The 15,561-nt window shown below is 32.6% G+C and overlaps 1 protein-coding gene across 11 annotated transcripts in view; it reads right to left on the bottom strand.

The window, feature by feature from the left end:
* The window catches only part of IMMP1L (inner mitochondrial membrane peptidase subunit 1), an 80,714-nt gene that overhangs the window by 43,171 nt on the left and 21,982 nt on the right, over window positions 1–15,561 (bottom strand). For 4 of the 11 annotated variants that reach the window (XM_033205280.1, XM_033205279.1, XM_033205282.1 and 1 more), the window contains one exon: window positions 7,960–8,218. The exons of 5 other annotated variants lie outside the window; for them this stretch is intronic. In XM_033205280.1, the coding sequence (XP_033061171.1) occupies window positions 7,960–8,038 (79 nt within the window). In that variant the 5' untranslated portion in view covers window positions 8,039–8,218. Of the gene's footprint in view, window positions 1–4,860; window positions 4,866–5,074; window positions 5,130–7,959; window positions 8,219–15,561 lie in introns of those variants that run through there. 2 more of the 11 variants (XM_033205283.1, XM_033205289.1) reach the window with 2 other exon arrangements.

The following is a 15,561-nucleotide window of genomic DNA, read 5'->3' as shown; positions in this document are numbered from 1 at the left end:
ATTATACACAATACTACAAAATAAAATACAATAACTAAAATTAATGCATTACACGAATCTACCAGCAGATTCTGCCTACTAGGCTCAGCCTAACAGAAGACAAGTGAACTGGGCAAGTTGGCAGAAAGTAATAAGACTGAAGGACACAGAGGAAAGCAGGTACACAATCCAGGAGAAACAGTATTAATATAATCAGAGACCTAAAGGAGAGGAATCAAGAATAGGACAGAAGCAATATTTTGAAGAAATACTGGTAGGTAACTTTCCAAATTGATGAAAGACATTAACTCACAAACTCAAGAAATTCTACAAACCATGAACAGGATAAACACAAAACACACAGATACATCCAGGCACAGTATAGTCAAGATGCTGAAACAGACAATGAGAAGTTTAAAATTGGTCAGAAATTTACCTTATTTTCAAAGAAACAATTTTGTCTCTTCAACAAAATGGAATCGCTACCTTTACATAAGAAATAATTAAAACCAGAATAAAATAAAATGGCATTTTTAAAGTATGAAAATCACCAAACTATAATTCTATGCCTGATGAAAATATACCTCAAAAGCTAAAGAAAAAAATAAAAACACTTTCAGAAAACAAGTTTTGCAAATATTTTTGCCAGCACAACTGTAATAATATGTATACTAACAGGAATAATTCAGGCAAAAACAAAATGTTGTCAGATAGAATTTGGCAAATGGGCCGGGTGTGGTGGCTCATGCCTGTAATCCAACTCTTTGGGAGGCCAAGGAGGGGGGATCACCTGATGTCGGGAGTTGGAGACCAGCCTGACCAACATGGAGCAACTAAACCCCATCTCTACTAAAAATACAAAATTAGCCAGGTGTGGGACTACAGCACATGCCTGTAGTCCCAGCTACTCGGGAGGCTGAGGCAGGAGAATCGCTTGAGGCGGAGGTCACAGTGAGTCGAGATAATGCCATTGCACTCCAGCCTGGGCAAAAAGAGCAAAACTCCGTCTCAAAACAAAACAAACAAACAAAAAAGACTTAGGCAAATCCAAGAAGGTAGGAAGAGAATTGAAGAGTACATACATATTTGGATAAAGATACTGATGCTGTTTAAGACTATAACAAAAATGTTTTACAGGACATAAAACATATATAAAAAAGAACACTAAAAAATAGAACTACCATACGACCCAGCAATTCCACTACTGGGTGTATATCCAAGAGAAAGGAAATCAGTATGTTGAAGAGATGTCTGCACTCCTATGTTTATTGCAGCTATTCACAATAGTCAAGATTTGGAATCAACTTACATGTCCAACAGATTAATGAATAAAGAAAATGTGGTATATATACACAACAGAATACTATTCAGCCACAAAAACCAATGAAATCCTGTCAAACAAGGCAAAATGTATGAGCCTGGAGGATAATTATGTTAGTGAAATAAGCCAGGCATAGAAAGACAAATATCATATGTTCTCACTCATAAATGAAAGCTAAAAAAGTTGATTTCACAGAAGGAGATAGAATAGTGATTACTAGAGGCTGAAAAGTGTGAGACATGATAAGAACGGAATGGCTAACAGATGCAAAATTACAGCTATATATGAGAAATAAATTCTACTATTCTATTGCACTGCAAGGTGACTATAGTTAACAATAATTTAGGGCATATTTTCAAAGAGCTATAAGATTTTTAACATTCCCAACAGAGAAATGATAAATGTTTGAGGTGACAGATATGTTAATTACTCTGATTTGATCATTACACACTGTACATATGTATCAAAATCATACTGTACCATAAATGTATACAATTATTAAGTGTTAAAGAAAAATCACCCAGTGAGAAACCTGTTTGGATAAGGCCTTAGACCTCAATGAAGGCATTAACCCATGGATCTCTCTCCCTCTCCTTCCCTCTGAAGTGCTCCCTGACCTCTGTGTATGGCCTCCAGGTATATCACGTACCCTGGACCTGTGAGTAATAAAACCATTATTTCCATCTTGTGTCTCTCTTAATCATTGAAGGGGTGCTCTCCATCTTAAAGATTCTAAATTAAAATATATATATTTAGATGCTAAATTATACATACATATACACACACACACACACACACATATATATATATAACTTCAATTTTAAAAAAACAGGGCAATAGAGAATAGGATCAAACAAAGGCCGACAGATTGGGTTTTGATAGAAGTTTGGGTACTTCCTCCAATGTAATAAAAGGGAAGAAAAACATGGGTTAACATACTGGTAGTTTTGACAGTTTGATGGTAGAAAAATAAGGGAGCTCTTGCCTTTTGTGTTTTTATTTACTCTCTGTTATGAGCTGATGTCATGAGCTAAGACTGGGAACTTTTAGCACAAAGCGAACTGGTAAACAGAACTGGTTACAGATGTACTAGTATTCTATTGGTGCCAACAAATTACCATAAACTTAATGGCTTAAAACAACACAAATTTATAATCTTACAGTTGATAGGTCAGAGGTCTAACATGGGTACCACTGGGCTAAAAAACCAAGACTATTTCTTTTTAAAGGGTTTAGGGGAGAATCCATTTCCTTACCTTTCCCAACTTCTAGAAGCACTAACATCCCTTTACTCATAGCCCCTTTGTTCAATCTCAAAGTCTTTAATCTCCCTGGCCATTATTCCATGGTCACTTCTTCCTCTGTCTGTGTGTCTGTCTGTCTGTCTGTCTGTTTTTCTCTCTCTCCTGCCACCTTTTTACTCTTTTAAGGACCCTGGTGATTACACTGAGCCCAACTAGATAATTCACAATGATCTCAAAGTCCTTAATTTAATCACATCTGTGAAGTCCCTTTTGCCATGTAAGGTAACACATTCAAAGGTTCTGGGGATTAGGACGTAGACATCTTTGGAGGGCCATTTTTCTACCTACCACACCAGGATACAGAACATTAAAGAAGTAATTACCAAACTGTGATTCCTCAGACCAGCATCAATGGCATCATCTTCAAACTGATTTGGTTAAATACAAGATTTATTAGGATCAGAAACTTAGGAAGTGTTGTTCAGCAACCTGTATTTTAATAAGTCCTCCAAGTGACTGCTCTAAGCTCTTGGTGACCAATAGCCATTGCCAGCCTTGGGCAGCCCTAGTTATCCAGTCATTTACTACTATATGTTGTATAACTTACTATGTACCATGTGTGCTGTGAAAAAATTTGGGAAGCTTGGGCATCAAAAAATTCAGAATCTGTTACTTCTTAAATTCCCTATCACCTGTTACTTCTTAAATTCTCTATCACATTTACATTAAAAAAAAACTGAGTCATTAATGTAGAGAACCAATTTCTTTAAAGGGGAACCTACATATTCTTTCAAATAATAGAAAAGCTAGGGAAAAAGTGAAAAGCACCATAAAAATTGTGACTGTGTCATATAGCAAAAGAAGTATTGGAGGATCCTCCACAGAAACCTTTTAAGAGATTCTTCATTACTTTACATATATTAACTCGTTTAATTCTTAAAACAACCCTATGAGAACTCAGGCATCTCTTTTTTAAAAAAAAAATTTTTTTTGAGACGGAGTCTCACTCTGTGGCTCAGGCTGGAGTGCAGTGGTGCGATCTTGGCTCACTGCAAGCTCCCCCTCCCGGGTTCACGCCATTCTCCTGCCTCAGCCTCCCGAGTAGCTGGGACTACAGACGTGTGCCACCTCACCTGGCTAATTTTTTGTATTTTTAGTAGAGACAGGATTTCACCATGTTAGCCAGGATGGTCTTGATCTCCTGACCTTGTAATCCGCCCACCTTGGCCTCCCAAAGTGCTGGGATTACAGGCTTGAGCCACCGCGCCCGGCCCCTTAGGTATTTCATTTTTCAGATAAAGAAACTGAGGCGCAGAGAGATGAAGGAACTATTCAAAGTCATGCAGCTCATTAGAGGCTGGGCCAGAATTCAAAATGAAGCTTTTTGGGTCTAACATCCAACACTACACCATACTGCCTCTCAATTTAAATGAAAAAAATTTTTGGATACTATAAAATAGGTATCTGGGAATAGAGACACATAGTAAAGATAGAGGTAGGACTGATGTTAAAACCAGCTAAAAAGATTGAGCAGAGTGAACCTAAGAAGCTGAAAAGAAATTAGAGATTCCTCCATCTTTAGAAATTTCTGGGCATAGGCATCCAATTCTAAGATTCTGATTTGGATCCAATTACTGAAGTAGACTTAAAGTAATTTCAAAATACCCAAAGCCACAAAGAAGTTGTCCACCTGATTGTTCAGGTCTGAAATGCCTTTGAAAAGAGAAAGCATTTTGTTTCAGAAATAGGAAAAACATATATATACACATACATATATAAATACATTATATATGTATATATCTACATGTCAAATGTTAACTAAGACCATCAGTTTACACAAATTCATTCATTCTAAAGTATAAGCAATCACAGAAATGATTTAATGTCATTAATGTATTTTTGTTCTGATAGAGGAACAGAGTTTGAGAATAAATTAGCATTTAAAGAAGTGTTCACATTAAGAAAGGGTGAGCAGAAACAAGTTAGACAGGGAAGGAGAAAACAAATTACATCATAGTTTTGCCACATTTACCTTCATTTGGGAAAGAAAAAATAGATTTGACATTTCTGAGACCTTGGAGATGTTCAAAGACAAGAATACTTACACAAAATCCATTTTCCCCACAGAATGATGCATAAAAGGTAACTGAGAGATATGTCCACTTAAGATCCTAAGAAGAAGTTATTGTGACAAGTAGAGAACAACAAAGACTCATTATGCTGAGTAGTATACTCTGCTCAATAGCTAAATAATTCACTCTCACACAGCAAAGTCTCCATCAAAGTAATTCAAATTCCTGCCATTTCAAAAATCACCTTCAGGGCTGCTCATGAATTGTTCAAATCCATAAGTGTTAAATCTACTGTAAGATTTGTATAGAGATTGTTTTTTATTTTCTAAAACTGTAAACTCAAGGCACTGATACCCTCATAATCTCTGAAGATTTTATTAAAACCTCTTTATTTTGAATTAAAAAATTAGCTGGGCATGAGGTGCACAGCTGTAGTCCCAGCTACTTGGGAGGATTACCTGAGTCCAGGAGGTTAAGGCTGAGGTGGGCCATGATCTTACCACTGCACTCCAGCCTGGGCAACAAAGCAAGACCCTGTCTCAAAAAGAACGAGAAAAACACACCAAACGTGTTTATTTTGTCTCACCAGCAGAGGAAATAACTGCCATTACTTTAAGGTTTAAAGCAGTGAATACTGTTTCAAATTTGACTGCAGCATCAAAATAACATGAAAACCTAATATCAACCAAAATTAAAAACTAAAAATCCAAATTCCCAGGCTCCCTGCGATTCCAATGATTCTCATCCTACATCACAGAGCTAATGAAAGAGAATCTCCAGCTGCAGATACCACAGTTTTAAAAAGCTCCCAGGAAGGAAGTCCAGTAAAGGACTTTATCCTGTCCTTTAAGACCACTGACACATACTCAATATTTTCAGAGACTTGATAAAATTTATCCATTCATTATCTTTAAAGTGAATGTTAACTTTGGGATAATTCTATAAACTTTCATCAAGTAAACATTATAATGCTAACGCTTCAATGTATTTCATTAGTCCAGTGGTATTTTCTGAATTTCACATTTTTACATATAACCAAAATTGAAACTCACCTTACGTTTACAAAGAATAAGGAGTTGATCATTTTAATATAACAAAGCATCACCTTCTAAAAAGTAAAATACCAAAACAAACACACTCATTCACCAATAATCCAACTACTAAATGGTCTATTTCAAAACAATATAGCAGTTGTATGAATAACAGTGGAAGAATATTAATTCAAAAAGAAATGTCATTTAGCATTATCATAGGCTAACCCTCGCTGTGCCACAGTTCATGAACACTTTTAGAGCGATCAGCCTCCAACTCCTGGGCTCAAAGAATCCTCCCACTACAGCCTCCCGAGTGTCTGGGACCAGGGGTGGGTGCCACCATGCCCAGCCCCACCTTATTCTTTTGTTATATCTGACTTACCATTCTTTCTAAAACATTTCTTCTCATTTCATCCTATATCCCACCCTTGTCTCCAAAAACAATTCCCTTAAGTCTTATTGACATCATGAGTTGCCTGTGCTGCAAATTAGTATCTATCTTTTTAAGATAAGCCAAATTTCTTATAAGTTATCAACAGATATTAAAATTCAAATAACCTATATTTTTACGAAAAGAATGTATACCATTGAGAAGATCTTATTTTTTATGTTGAATTTACTTCAGATGAGTTTGAGACTTTCCAAAGAAAATAACCATCTCTAATCAAATAAGAATGACCCCTAGAATGGAGAAGGAAAAAATACTGACTCTCAAGAGCTGTTCGGTAAATACTGAATAAAAAGTAAAAAAGTAAACACTGACCAGGCTTAATAAAATCTTCCAGACAAATTCTATTTTGAATTCAAAACTACTTTAAAAATAAATACATAATACTATAAATGACCACAGAGAGTTATGCTGAGATAATAGCCTACCTGGCAAAATAACGTGAAATTACACATAAACCAAGTATTTTAGATTTAAAATAAGTAATTTTATTATGAGGATAAGAAAAAGATTTAAGTCCACTTACTTCATGGATAGCTTCTTTCATCATAATAAAATAAAAATTTTTTCAAACAGCAAAAATACAAATAGAAGGCAAAAGTCATCCTTCATAAAGTAACACAATGCAGTTTACTGGAAATATTGGCAGGCTTTCTCATTCATTCATTCAAAATGTGGTTAAAGTTTGGAAATACAATTTGAAATACAATAGCTTGGAACCGGTTAAACCAAACTCGTGAACTCTGTATAAATTCATTGTATTTGCTGACTTTTCTAGTAAAGACCTTATATGGAAAATAAATAAAAAGGTACCACACATAAACAGAGGTGGTAGTTACATTAACAGTGTACATCAGGTATAATATTGGTTATATTTTAAATATTTTCATAATTTCAAGAAAATACTTTAGTCACCTATATTTAGTTAAAATGTTAGAGTTTAGACTGAGGCTGTATAATTTATTTTTAAAAAGATAAAGCTACTAAACAAAAAAGCTATGAGATAAAAATCAAGTTCTATGAATAAATATTTTTAAATTAAGTACTCTAAGATCATAACACTGACAACACTAATTATCTTTTCTAGTCTTAGCAGTTACGTTGCATACTGTTTGGGTGAGTGATGGGATAATTTCACTTCATTTTCTCTCAGTTTACATTGGATCGTGTTAGAGAAAAATATTAAAATAATTAACACCTCTAACCAAAGTATTTGATAAAGTTTTTAGATGAAATAAAAGCTAAAAAAAATCAATTAACTAACACCCAAGTTTTAAGCAAACAACTAAACCTCCATCTAAAGGAAAAGTTACCTAAGAAGCACTGATTTTAAAAAAATATGTCATTCAGTATTCCTATTTACTCTATACTTTTATATATTAAAATCATATACTTTCACCAAAAGCCCTTTCATCAGCAGTTTCAGCTAGCAATACCTTCATTACAAAAAATATAGGTGTCTATATATTTCAAATTGTGTTTTATTCAAAACATTTATCCAAAAACACTGCATCAATAGCAACTGAAGCAGTCAAAACAGGTAAAACATATGACAAAACAAATTATTTCAATTCCTTACAGCTAGACATTTTGATTAATTTCATAGTGGCTCTATGGCCAAAAGAATATAAAACTACTTAAATTAATATATGATCTCAAATATGAATTGTTAGCAATAGTAAATAATTTATGTCTTTCAACTAAAAAAACCAAGACATCATTAATCAACTTTTCTATTTCAATAGCTTAATAAATTTTGGATCATATAGCTTACAGTTTGTATATGTCTTGCATAATTTTAAGTCATATAGCTTAAAATAAGGTTACATATTATAAGAAGCATATTCTTGGCCTTGATCACCTGATTTTTTGTTGTTGTTGTTTATAAAATTAATCACAGTTAGCAGGGTAGAAATAGCTTTGAGCTTCATGAATGACATCCAAGAGATGGGAAAGGATTAGTTCTCGGTTGCTGCCAGTTATAGCACCAGGTGGCTTTTTCTGCAGTGAAGGTGTTATCGATAATCCCATTACACTGGTACTAAATCTTGCAGACATCAAAATTATCACCAAGGTTCCTTTTCATCCCATCCTTTCCAAATGACTGGAAGTCGCTTCACCTGAAAGAAGTCAAATCCACATGCAGCTGCTGTTTTAGCAGGCAGCAAACTCCCTGAGAATGTCAGTCGTGATTCAATTTTGCTGTGCTGGTGGCCCCCTATTCCCTGTCCAATAATACATCTGTTAAAAAATCCTACAGCTACAAATCAAGTTTAATCCTACCAGGGACCTCATGTTGGTCTTGTCTTCCAAAAAGGCAGCAGGTTCTGCTGTCTATCTCTGCTAGTATCTGGGGAATACCCTTTAAATCCCAGCCCTACTTAGAAGAATAAGCTAAGGATCACAAAACATGACCTCAAAAACCCTGATATGACTATATTCTGACCCAGAGGCATTCATTCTAGGTGAAGATTAGAACTTTGCATAATAAGATTACACAGCAAGTGAATGATATCAAGGGACTATCCATATGCAGCCGCCTGGTTTTGTATAGACAGCCTGTGCTCTGCAATATGCAGTGCAGACGAAAAAGAGCTTGGTCTTTCTAGCTGAAATAAAATAGATTCACATAAATTAGTTGGCCATTTCCAGATTTCTAAATCCCCTATTACATCTTTTATTGACAGCTCCTGTGAGGATAGCACAAATGTTATTCCTTTTTATTCTGTGCTTCTATAACAATCATGCTCTGTAATTGAAATGTACATAGATTATGTCTAGAAATTAACATCTTGTTTGCTATAATCTTGGATTACAATTGACTGTGTACATAATAAAATTAGGAAATCAATGGACGGATTTATCATCTCCAAGAAACTAGAGGTATTGTTTAAAGAATAGTTTAACATTTTGTGCCAACACTTTAAATGCAGGAGTCACAGGGAGTAGTCAATAAAAATGTAAGTGAGTCCAATATTACAGCAGGCATTGGCTAATAGCTAAAAATGATATTACATAAAATTAGGTCATAGCCCTCAAAATTTAGAAAATGTGAAAAACTCAGAGATTTCATAAATATAGTTTTCTCTAAGTCATACTTGAGCAAGGTCAATTATATATGACCATTTTAAATAAAATATGTATGCCTACAGTATTTTACATGAATTTCCTTCATCATTTTATAACTGTACTTTAAAATATTTCAATCAATTCAAATCTACTATAATTCAAGGTTTTATAATTCTTAACAATTATGTTTTTAAAACAGTTATCAGTGAAGAAATCTCTCCTCACATTTAAATATGTACAGAACATTTTAAATGTGTAGGATTCTAGAGAAATTTAGAAAATATTTTATAATCAGCTTCTTCCACCCATGACATTTACAGCTATACCAGCTTATCCAAGCAAATTTATATGAAAAGAGAGATTCATATACATTTACACAAAAATCTGTCCAGAATAAATCTAAGGATGAGAAGACGTTGTAAGTTTTATATATATAAAAAAAAAGTACTAAAATTTGCCATAGAATTCCTGTAAAACTAAGCTCCTTGGTATACTTACAATATGGCTTACTTGACAAGTTTGATTTGCCTACAATTTTTGAGGGACACTCCACATTTATTACATTAGTCATTATCACCTCATCATCACAATCTCTTTAAACATATCTGTACAATGTCGGATAGGTACTCAGCAATCAGGTTACACAATTAGATTTTATGTATCACAGAGAAAGATACAAGCCAATGGTATCAGTGCTATAAAAAACTTTATGTAATTTCAACTACATAGCACATGAATATTCTTTGGTTACCTTGACCAGGATATTACTAGAAAAATAACGAGAAATGTAAAAAGTACATCTTTTTGTTATGATATTTTGTTACAATTGTGTAATATTTTGGAACTATACTGTTCAATAAGGCAGCCACTAGCCTTATGAGGCCACTTGAAAGATGACTAGTCCAAATTGAGATGTACTGTAAGTATTAAACACACACTGGACTTCGAAGACTTAATACAAAAAAGGGAAAGTATTTTGTTAATGTTTATATTGATTACATATTGAAAATATTTTGGTTACAGTTGATTATGTGATTCATATTATATTTCTAATGGACAGCACCACTTTAGCAGGTCTTATATTTTCAATAATATGTTCCTCAGCCAAATGAAATGGTGCAACTAACAAAAATACTGAAGCAGAGGGTTAATTATGGAAGCACAAACATTCCAGTGTCAAATCTGGTAGATAAGCTTAGAAAAGAAAGTATGAAATCCTGTCATTTTAGCTTCTACTTCATATTTTCAGTTTAAGGATGGCGGTGGGAGAAGAGAAGACCTGCCAAATTGCTGACCATCAATGTATAAAAAAATAATGATGTGATGTAGTTACAAATGCTTTAGTCCAGCAAATTTAGGTTTTTTAAAAAATTGTCTCTTGAGCAATTTCATAAAAGACTAGTGAGGTCTATGTTACTCCCTCATCGATCTCAAAAGATAGCAACTTCAAAAAACATGTTTGGATCTAGAAAGGCATGAACTTTTTTCTATGTTGTTATTGTAATTGGTTATATTCAAATTTTTAAAGTACATTTAAGTAGCAACTACAGAGATTTGAGGCATTTAGTATACTTCAGAATATTCACAAAATAAAAAGATCAACATTATAAATTATTAGTAGGTGGCTTTTCTATTAGTCTTTTCATCGTATCAATGAAATTCTTTTAAAAATCCTTTAATAAAAAGGGTTTTATAGAAATAAGTAAAATGGAAATAATTTAATTTAAGAAATGTAATTATTCTTTTAGAATGACTAGACAACTGATATTATACAATTAAAACCAAAGTCTACCTTTGTCACACAATGGAATATGATTTGAATATAAACATGTTCTTAAGGTACTAACTCATTTTAAAAGTTGCTTTTTCATAATTATTCCTTTATAATATTTATCTGTAATACTGAGACTAAAGATGAAATTGAAATGTGAGTATCAATAAATAAGATGAATAAAATTTAAATCAATTTTTTATGACCTAGTCATGCTACTTATTTTTAGCCTTTATGTAGGTTTATTCCTTTTCTGGTTACAAGTATCACATAGACATTGCACATACACACACACAAAAGCAAAATAATAACAATAACAAAAAAACTTTCTAACCATCAATAGATGAGTGCAATGATATTCAGTCTGAGTTAATCTCCAGACATCCAAATTCATGAATAAAAATTCATCAGTTTTAAATACACTGAGCCTATTAAGCAAGAACAAAAGCATATGCACAAAAGAGCTTTTAATATATTTCAAAGCCCACAAGAGCCATGGTCTCATTAAAATTATAAATTACACAAACATGGAATGAAGATTCAAACTGCAGTGCAGCTAAGCAGATTACAGAAAACCCCGCGTTCCATATGATAACACACCATGGCCCTCCCAGATGGGGGCTTGGAACAAAAAGGCCATCACCACAGCTAGGGAAAACCTCCTTGTGATCTCTGGTTTCTGTTCAGCAGATGACAGCCAAATAATATGTTGATTATTCTGTTTGTGCTGCTAAGCTTGTAAGATGGAATAAAGCGATATGATCTATTGTGAACCCAATGCTAATGTGTAGCTCCACTCATAAATAATATACTGAATTTATTTTCAAACTATCTCTTATCTGAATTTCAGTTTTTAAATGCATGAATTAAAATAAAAGCCAGGATAAAATAATACTTAATTTGATGCTTTAAACTAAAAAATGCAATTGACAAGTGAAAAATATCTAAATGCTTAGTAAAGAGTTATTACAATCACCTTGAATTTCGGCACTGTAATGGGAGACAAAAAAATACTTTTAAACAGGCAATTACTTTCATTAGGAAATATAAATATAAAATTAAGTAATATAATAATCATGAAGTTAATAATATACATTACGGACAAGATAAAAACAAAAATATCAGGGTATGCAAAAACACTTTTCTACAACATCATAGCCCATAGTCAGAACATATAGTGAAAGCATTTTTGAACAATAAAAAGAATAATTGAAGACCTCATAAATGTTCATAACTTGCACAAGAAATCTTACTTAATATTTAAAAGAAGTTTATAAAAATAATTTTCAAATAACTAGCATTTTATTTTTATTTGGTGACAAAAGTTAAAACCTAATTTTTCCCTCAATTAAAAAAAAGTATATTTAAAATCCTAAGCTTTAAAGATGATGCCCAAATGAAGTAACAGGGATTGTGTCTGTGAATACTTTACAAAATTGTGTATTTCATGAATAAACATATTTATGAATACTATTGTTTAAAATATTAAAAATCATAACATCTACTTCTTCACCCCAAACTTCCTCCCTTAATACTCTAGTAGACTCTCCTTAAAGGCAAACTAACAAAGTAGCACATTAAAACTGCATATAAAGTGAACATGAATAAACACAGTTTTCTTAAGGGAGTATTTTGTAGAAAGTACATAATTACGGTCATCGGCCTAAGTCCACCTCATTTTTCTGTCTCCAGATACAGACTGAGTCCAAAAATATTGCAAAACTCCATAATATGTAAATACAGACTGAAATTTTAAATCTAAAAGGTAAAGCAAACATGCTTTTAAAGAAAAACCAAGATAAAACATTCCTGAAGTAGATACATATTTCTTAAGAATTAAAAAGCACTAAACATAAATGATGAACTAGACTACTTTAAAGACATAAACTTCTGTTCATTAAAAGCACTATTAAGAGAGTAAAAAGACAAACCTCACAGAAGAAGAAATAGTTGCAATACCTATAGCCAATGAAGGACTCATATTTTGAATATACAAAGAACTCCCACAAATCAAAGGAAATGACAGATAGGCTAACAGAAAAGTAGGCCAAAGAAGTGAACAGGAACTTCACAGAAGAAAATAACCAAACAGCTCATATACATATGAAAAGGTACTCAACTTCATTAATCGGGGAAATATAAAGTTAAATCATTACGGTTTACTACTTTGCACCCACCAGAATTGGAAAAATGAAAAAGATGGGGGAAAAAAAGAGTGCTGGAAACATGTGGAGCAACTAGAACTCTCTCACATACTATAAATATAGCCTGATACAAACATTTTAGAAAACTGTTCACCATTGTTGCTTAAAGCTGAACATATATTTACTGCTGACCCAGTAATTTTGCTCCTAGATATATCACCAAAAGAAATGTGTAGATATATAACTCAAGAAATATGTATTAGAATGTTCATAAAAGCATTATATAGAAATCACGCAAATGTCCACTAACAGTAGAATGGATAAATAATAGTTATATATTCACAACTACATGCAGCAATAAAAAGAAACTACAACTATGTGGATAAATCTTAAGACACAATGTTGAACAAAGGAAATCAGACACAAAAAATTATACTGTATAATTTTCTATATATAATACAAAAACAAGAAAAATGAATCTTTGCTATTAAAATTCAAGGCAGTGATTATCCTCGTTGGGGAGCAGACACAGTGACTGGAAGGGTACACGAAGGTATCTTCTGGAGTGCTGATAATGTTCTTTTACTTTAGCTTTGTGCTGGTTATATGGGTGTATTTAGTTTACGAAAAATTCATTAGGCTATCCACTCACAATGTGTGCACTTTTCCGTATGTGAAGCTTTCTTTAAAGAAGTCACTTTTACATAAAAATACTCAGATGTACAAAGATAGTGAAAATCCTAGTCATAAGAAATTTAGGAACTGACATGTATACAATCCAAGGGAGAAAACTAAGGGTTCTTACCATATCTATCCGAATAACCAAATTTTCAACTACATAGTTAACCTCCTGGATGCTTATGAATGGAAGACATTTATAAGAGTCATTCACCCTATTACCTTCCCTTGAACCCAATCATGTATTCAGAGATATCTAGTCTTCATGTTGGAAGTAACTGATACTGCTATTATAATACAGCTTTTAAAATAGTCTCAGGACTGAAGATTTGCCCTTACATGTGGGAAACTAAAGTGGTACAGAAAGCAGTACACAGAATACATGCTTGCCGTTTTCATTCTTCCTCCTAAATTTCATAAGCTTTAGTTTGTTAATCATGAATGTGTATTACTTAATTTAATAGCACTTCCTTGAAAACTTTCATTTTAATTTTTCAATGAAATTAAAATATAATTTACTCTTTAATATCAATACCATACACACTAAAGCTTCATGATAATCTGATAATAAACTATACATCTCATATCTCCCAATTAAATATTTCCCTTGTTTCCATACTAGAATCAATATATGATTTATAATACTTTTTTTCTTATATTGAAAAGATGCTTTAAGAGATAATCCAGGAAAGATCATCCAAAGATTATTATAGTTTATGTTTAATTTGTATAACAAATATTTATTTATTCACCGCTTACTATCTGCCAGGCTCTAGGAAAAACAGAATAAAAATAGCTAATTTTACAGTAAATATAGTAGGGTTACTCTTTTCTTTCATTCTCATTTGATTTACAAATAAAACTATTTTCAACTACTACCATATTAACATATTCAAAAGTTAAAACTAATCTAAAATATATATATATAGTAAAAGTCCCATCTTCCGTTTTCTTCTTCATCCCCACAAAGATTTAGATTTTGTATAAACTTACAGATTTTGTTATGTAAATATAAGCAAATATGAATATATGGTTTTATTCCCCTCCCAAGTTAAACAAAAAGTACTTTACTGTACATTGTTTTGAATTCTGCTTTTTCCAAATAACAACTGTATGTGAAAAACTTTCCAAATTTTCATATAGAAAAAATCCACTTTTTTAAATAGCTGTAGCGTATTTCATTGTATAGTTATGTCATAGTTCATTTAACCAACACGTTGCCAATAGACACTAAGAAATTTCCAATCTTTTGCTACCACACACAAAGTTATCATGAAAATTCCGATACATACATTATTTTGTAAGTACACACCAGAATTTCTGTAATGAATTCCCAAAATTGGAACTGAGATGAGGTAAATGCATTGGTCTTTTTCTAGAAATTGTCAATTTGCATTCCACAGGAGTTGCATCATTTTGCACTTCCACAACATATGCATCTCAGATTTATCCTCCAAAAAAGCTATTCCTCTCTTCGGGCCTCTAAAATACTTTGTTCGTAAGGCAATTTCCAAAGATGTGCTCATTGCAATAAACTACATAAAGCTCTCCGTTTATTTTTTTTCCCAGATGCAAGTGTAAAATTTGTTGACTTAGTAAGTTTAAAAAAGCAAATAAATTTTCAAATTAAAAAGCAAACCTCATACAAATTCAGCAAATCAACATATTAATGCCTAAATGTGCTGGGATAGCAACTATTTGTCTTTCCAATATCTCCTGTGCTCCAAAAACAAGTATACTCCCTACTCTAGTTTTTTAAAAAATTCACATTCAATAATTTATAAATGGATAAGAAGTCAAA

Source organism: Trachypithecus francoisi, unplaced genomic scaffold (assembly GCF_009764315.1).
Source record: "Trachypithecus francoisi isolate TF-2019V2 unplaced genomic scaffold, Tfra_2.0 Lachesis_group8, whole genome shotgun sequence".
NCBI lineage: Eukaryota > Metazoa > Chordata > Mammalia > Primates > Cercopithecidae > Trachypithecus > Trachypithecus francoisi.
The sequence above is the reverse complement of the archived record's forward strand: the minus strand, read 5'-3'. Positions and strand labels throughout refer to the sequence as shown.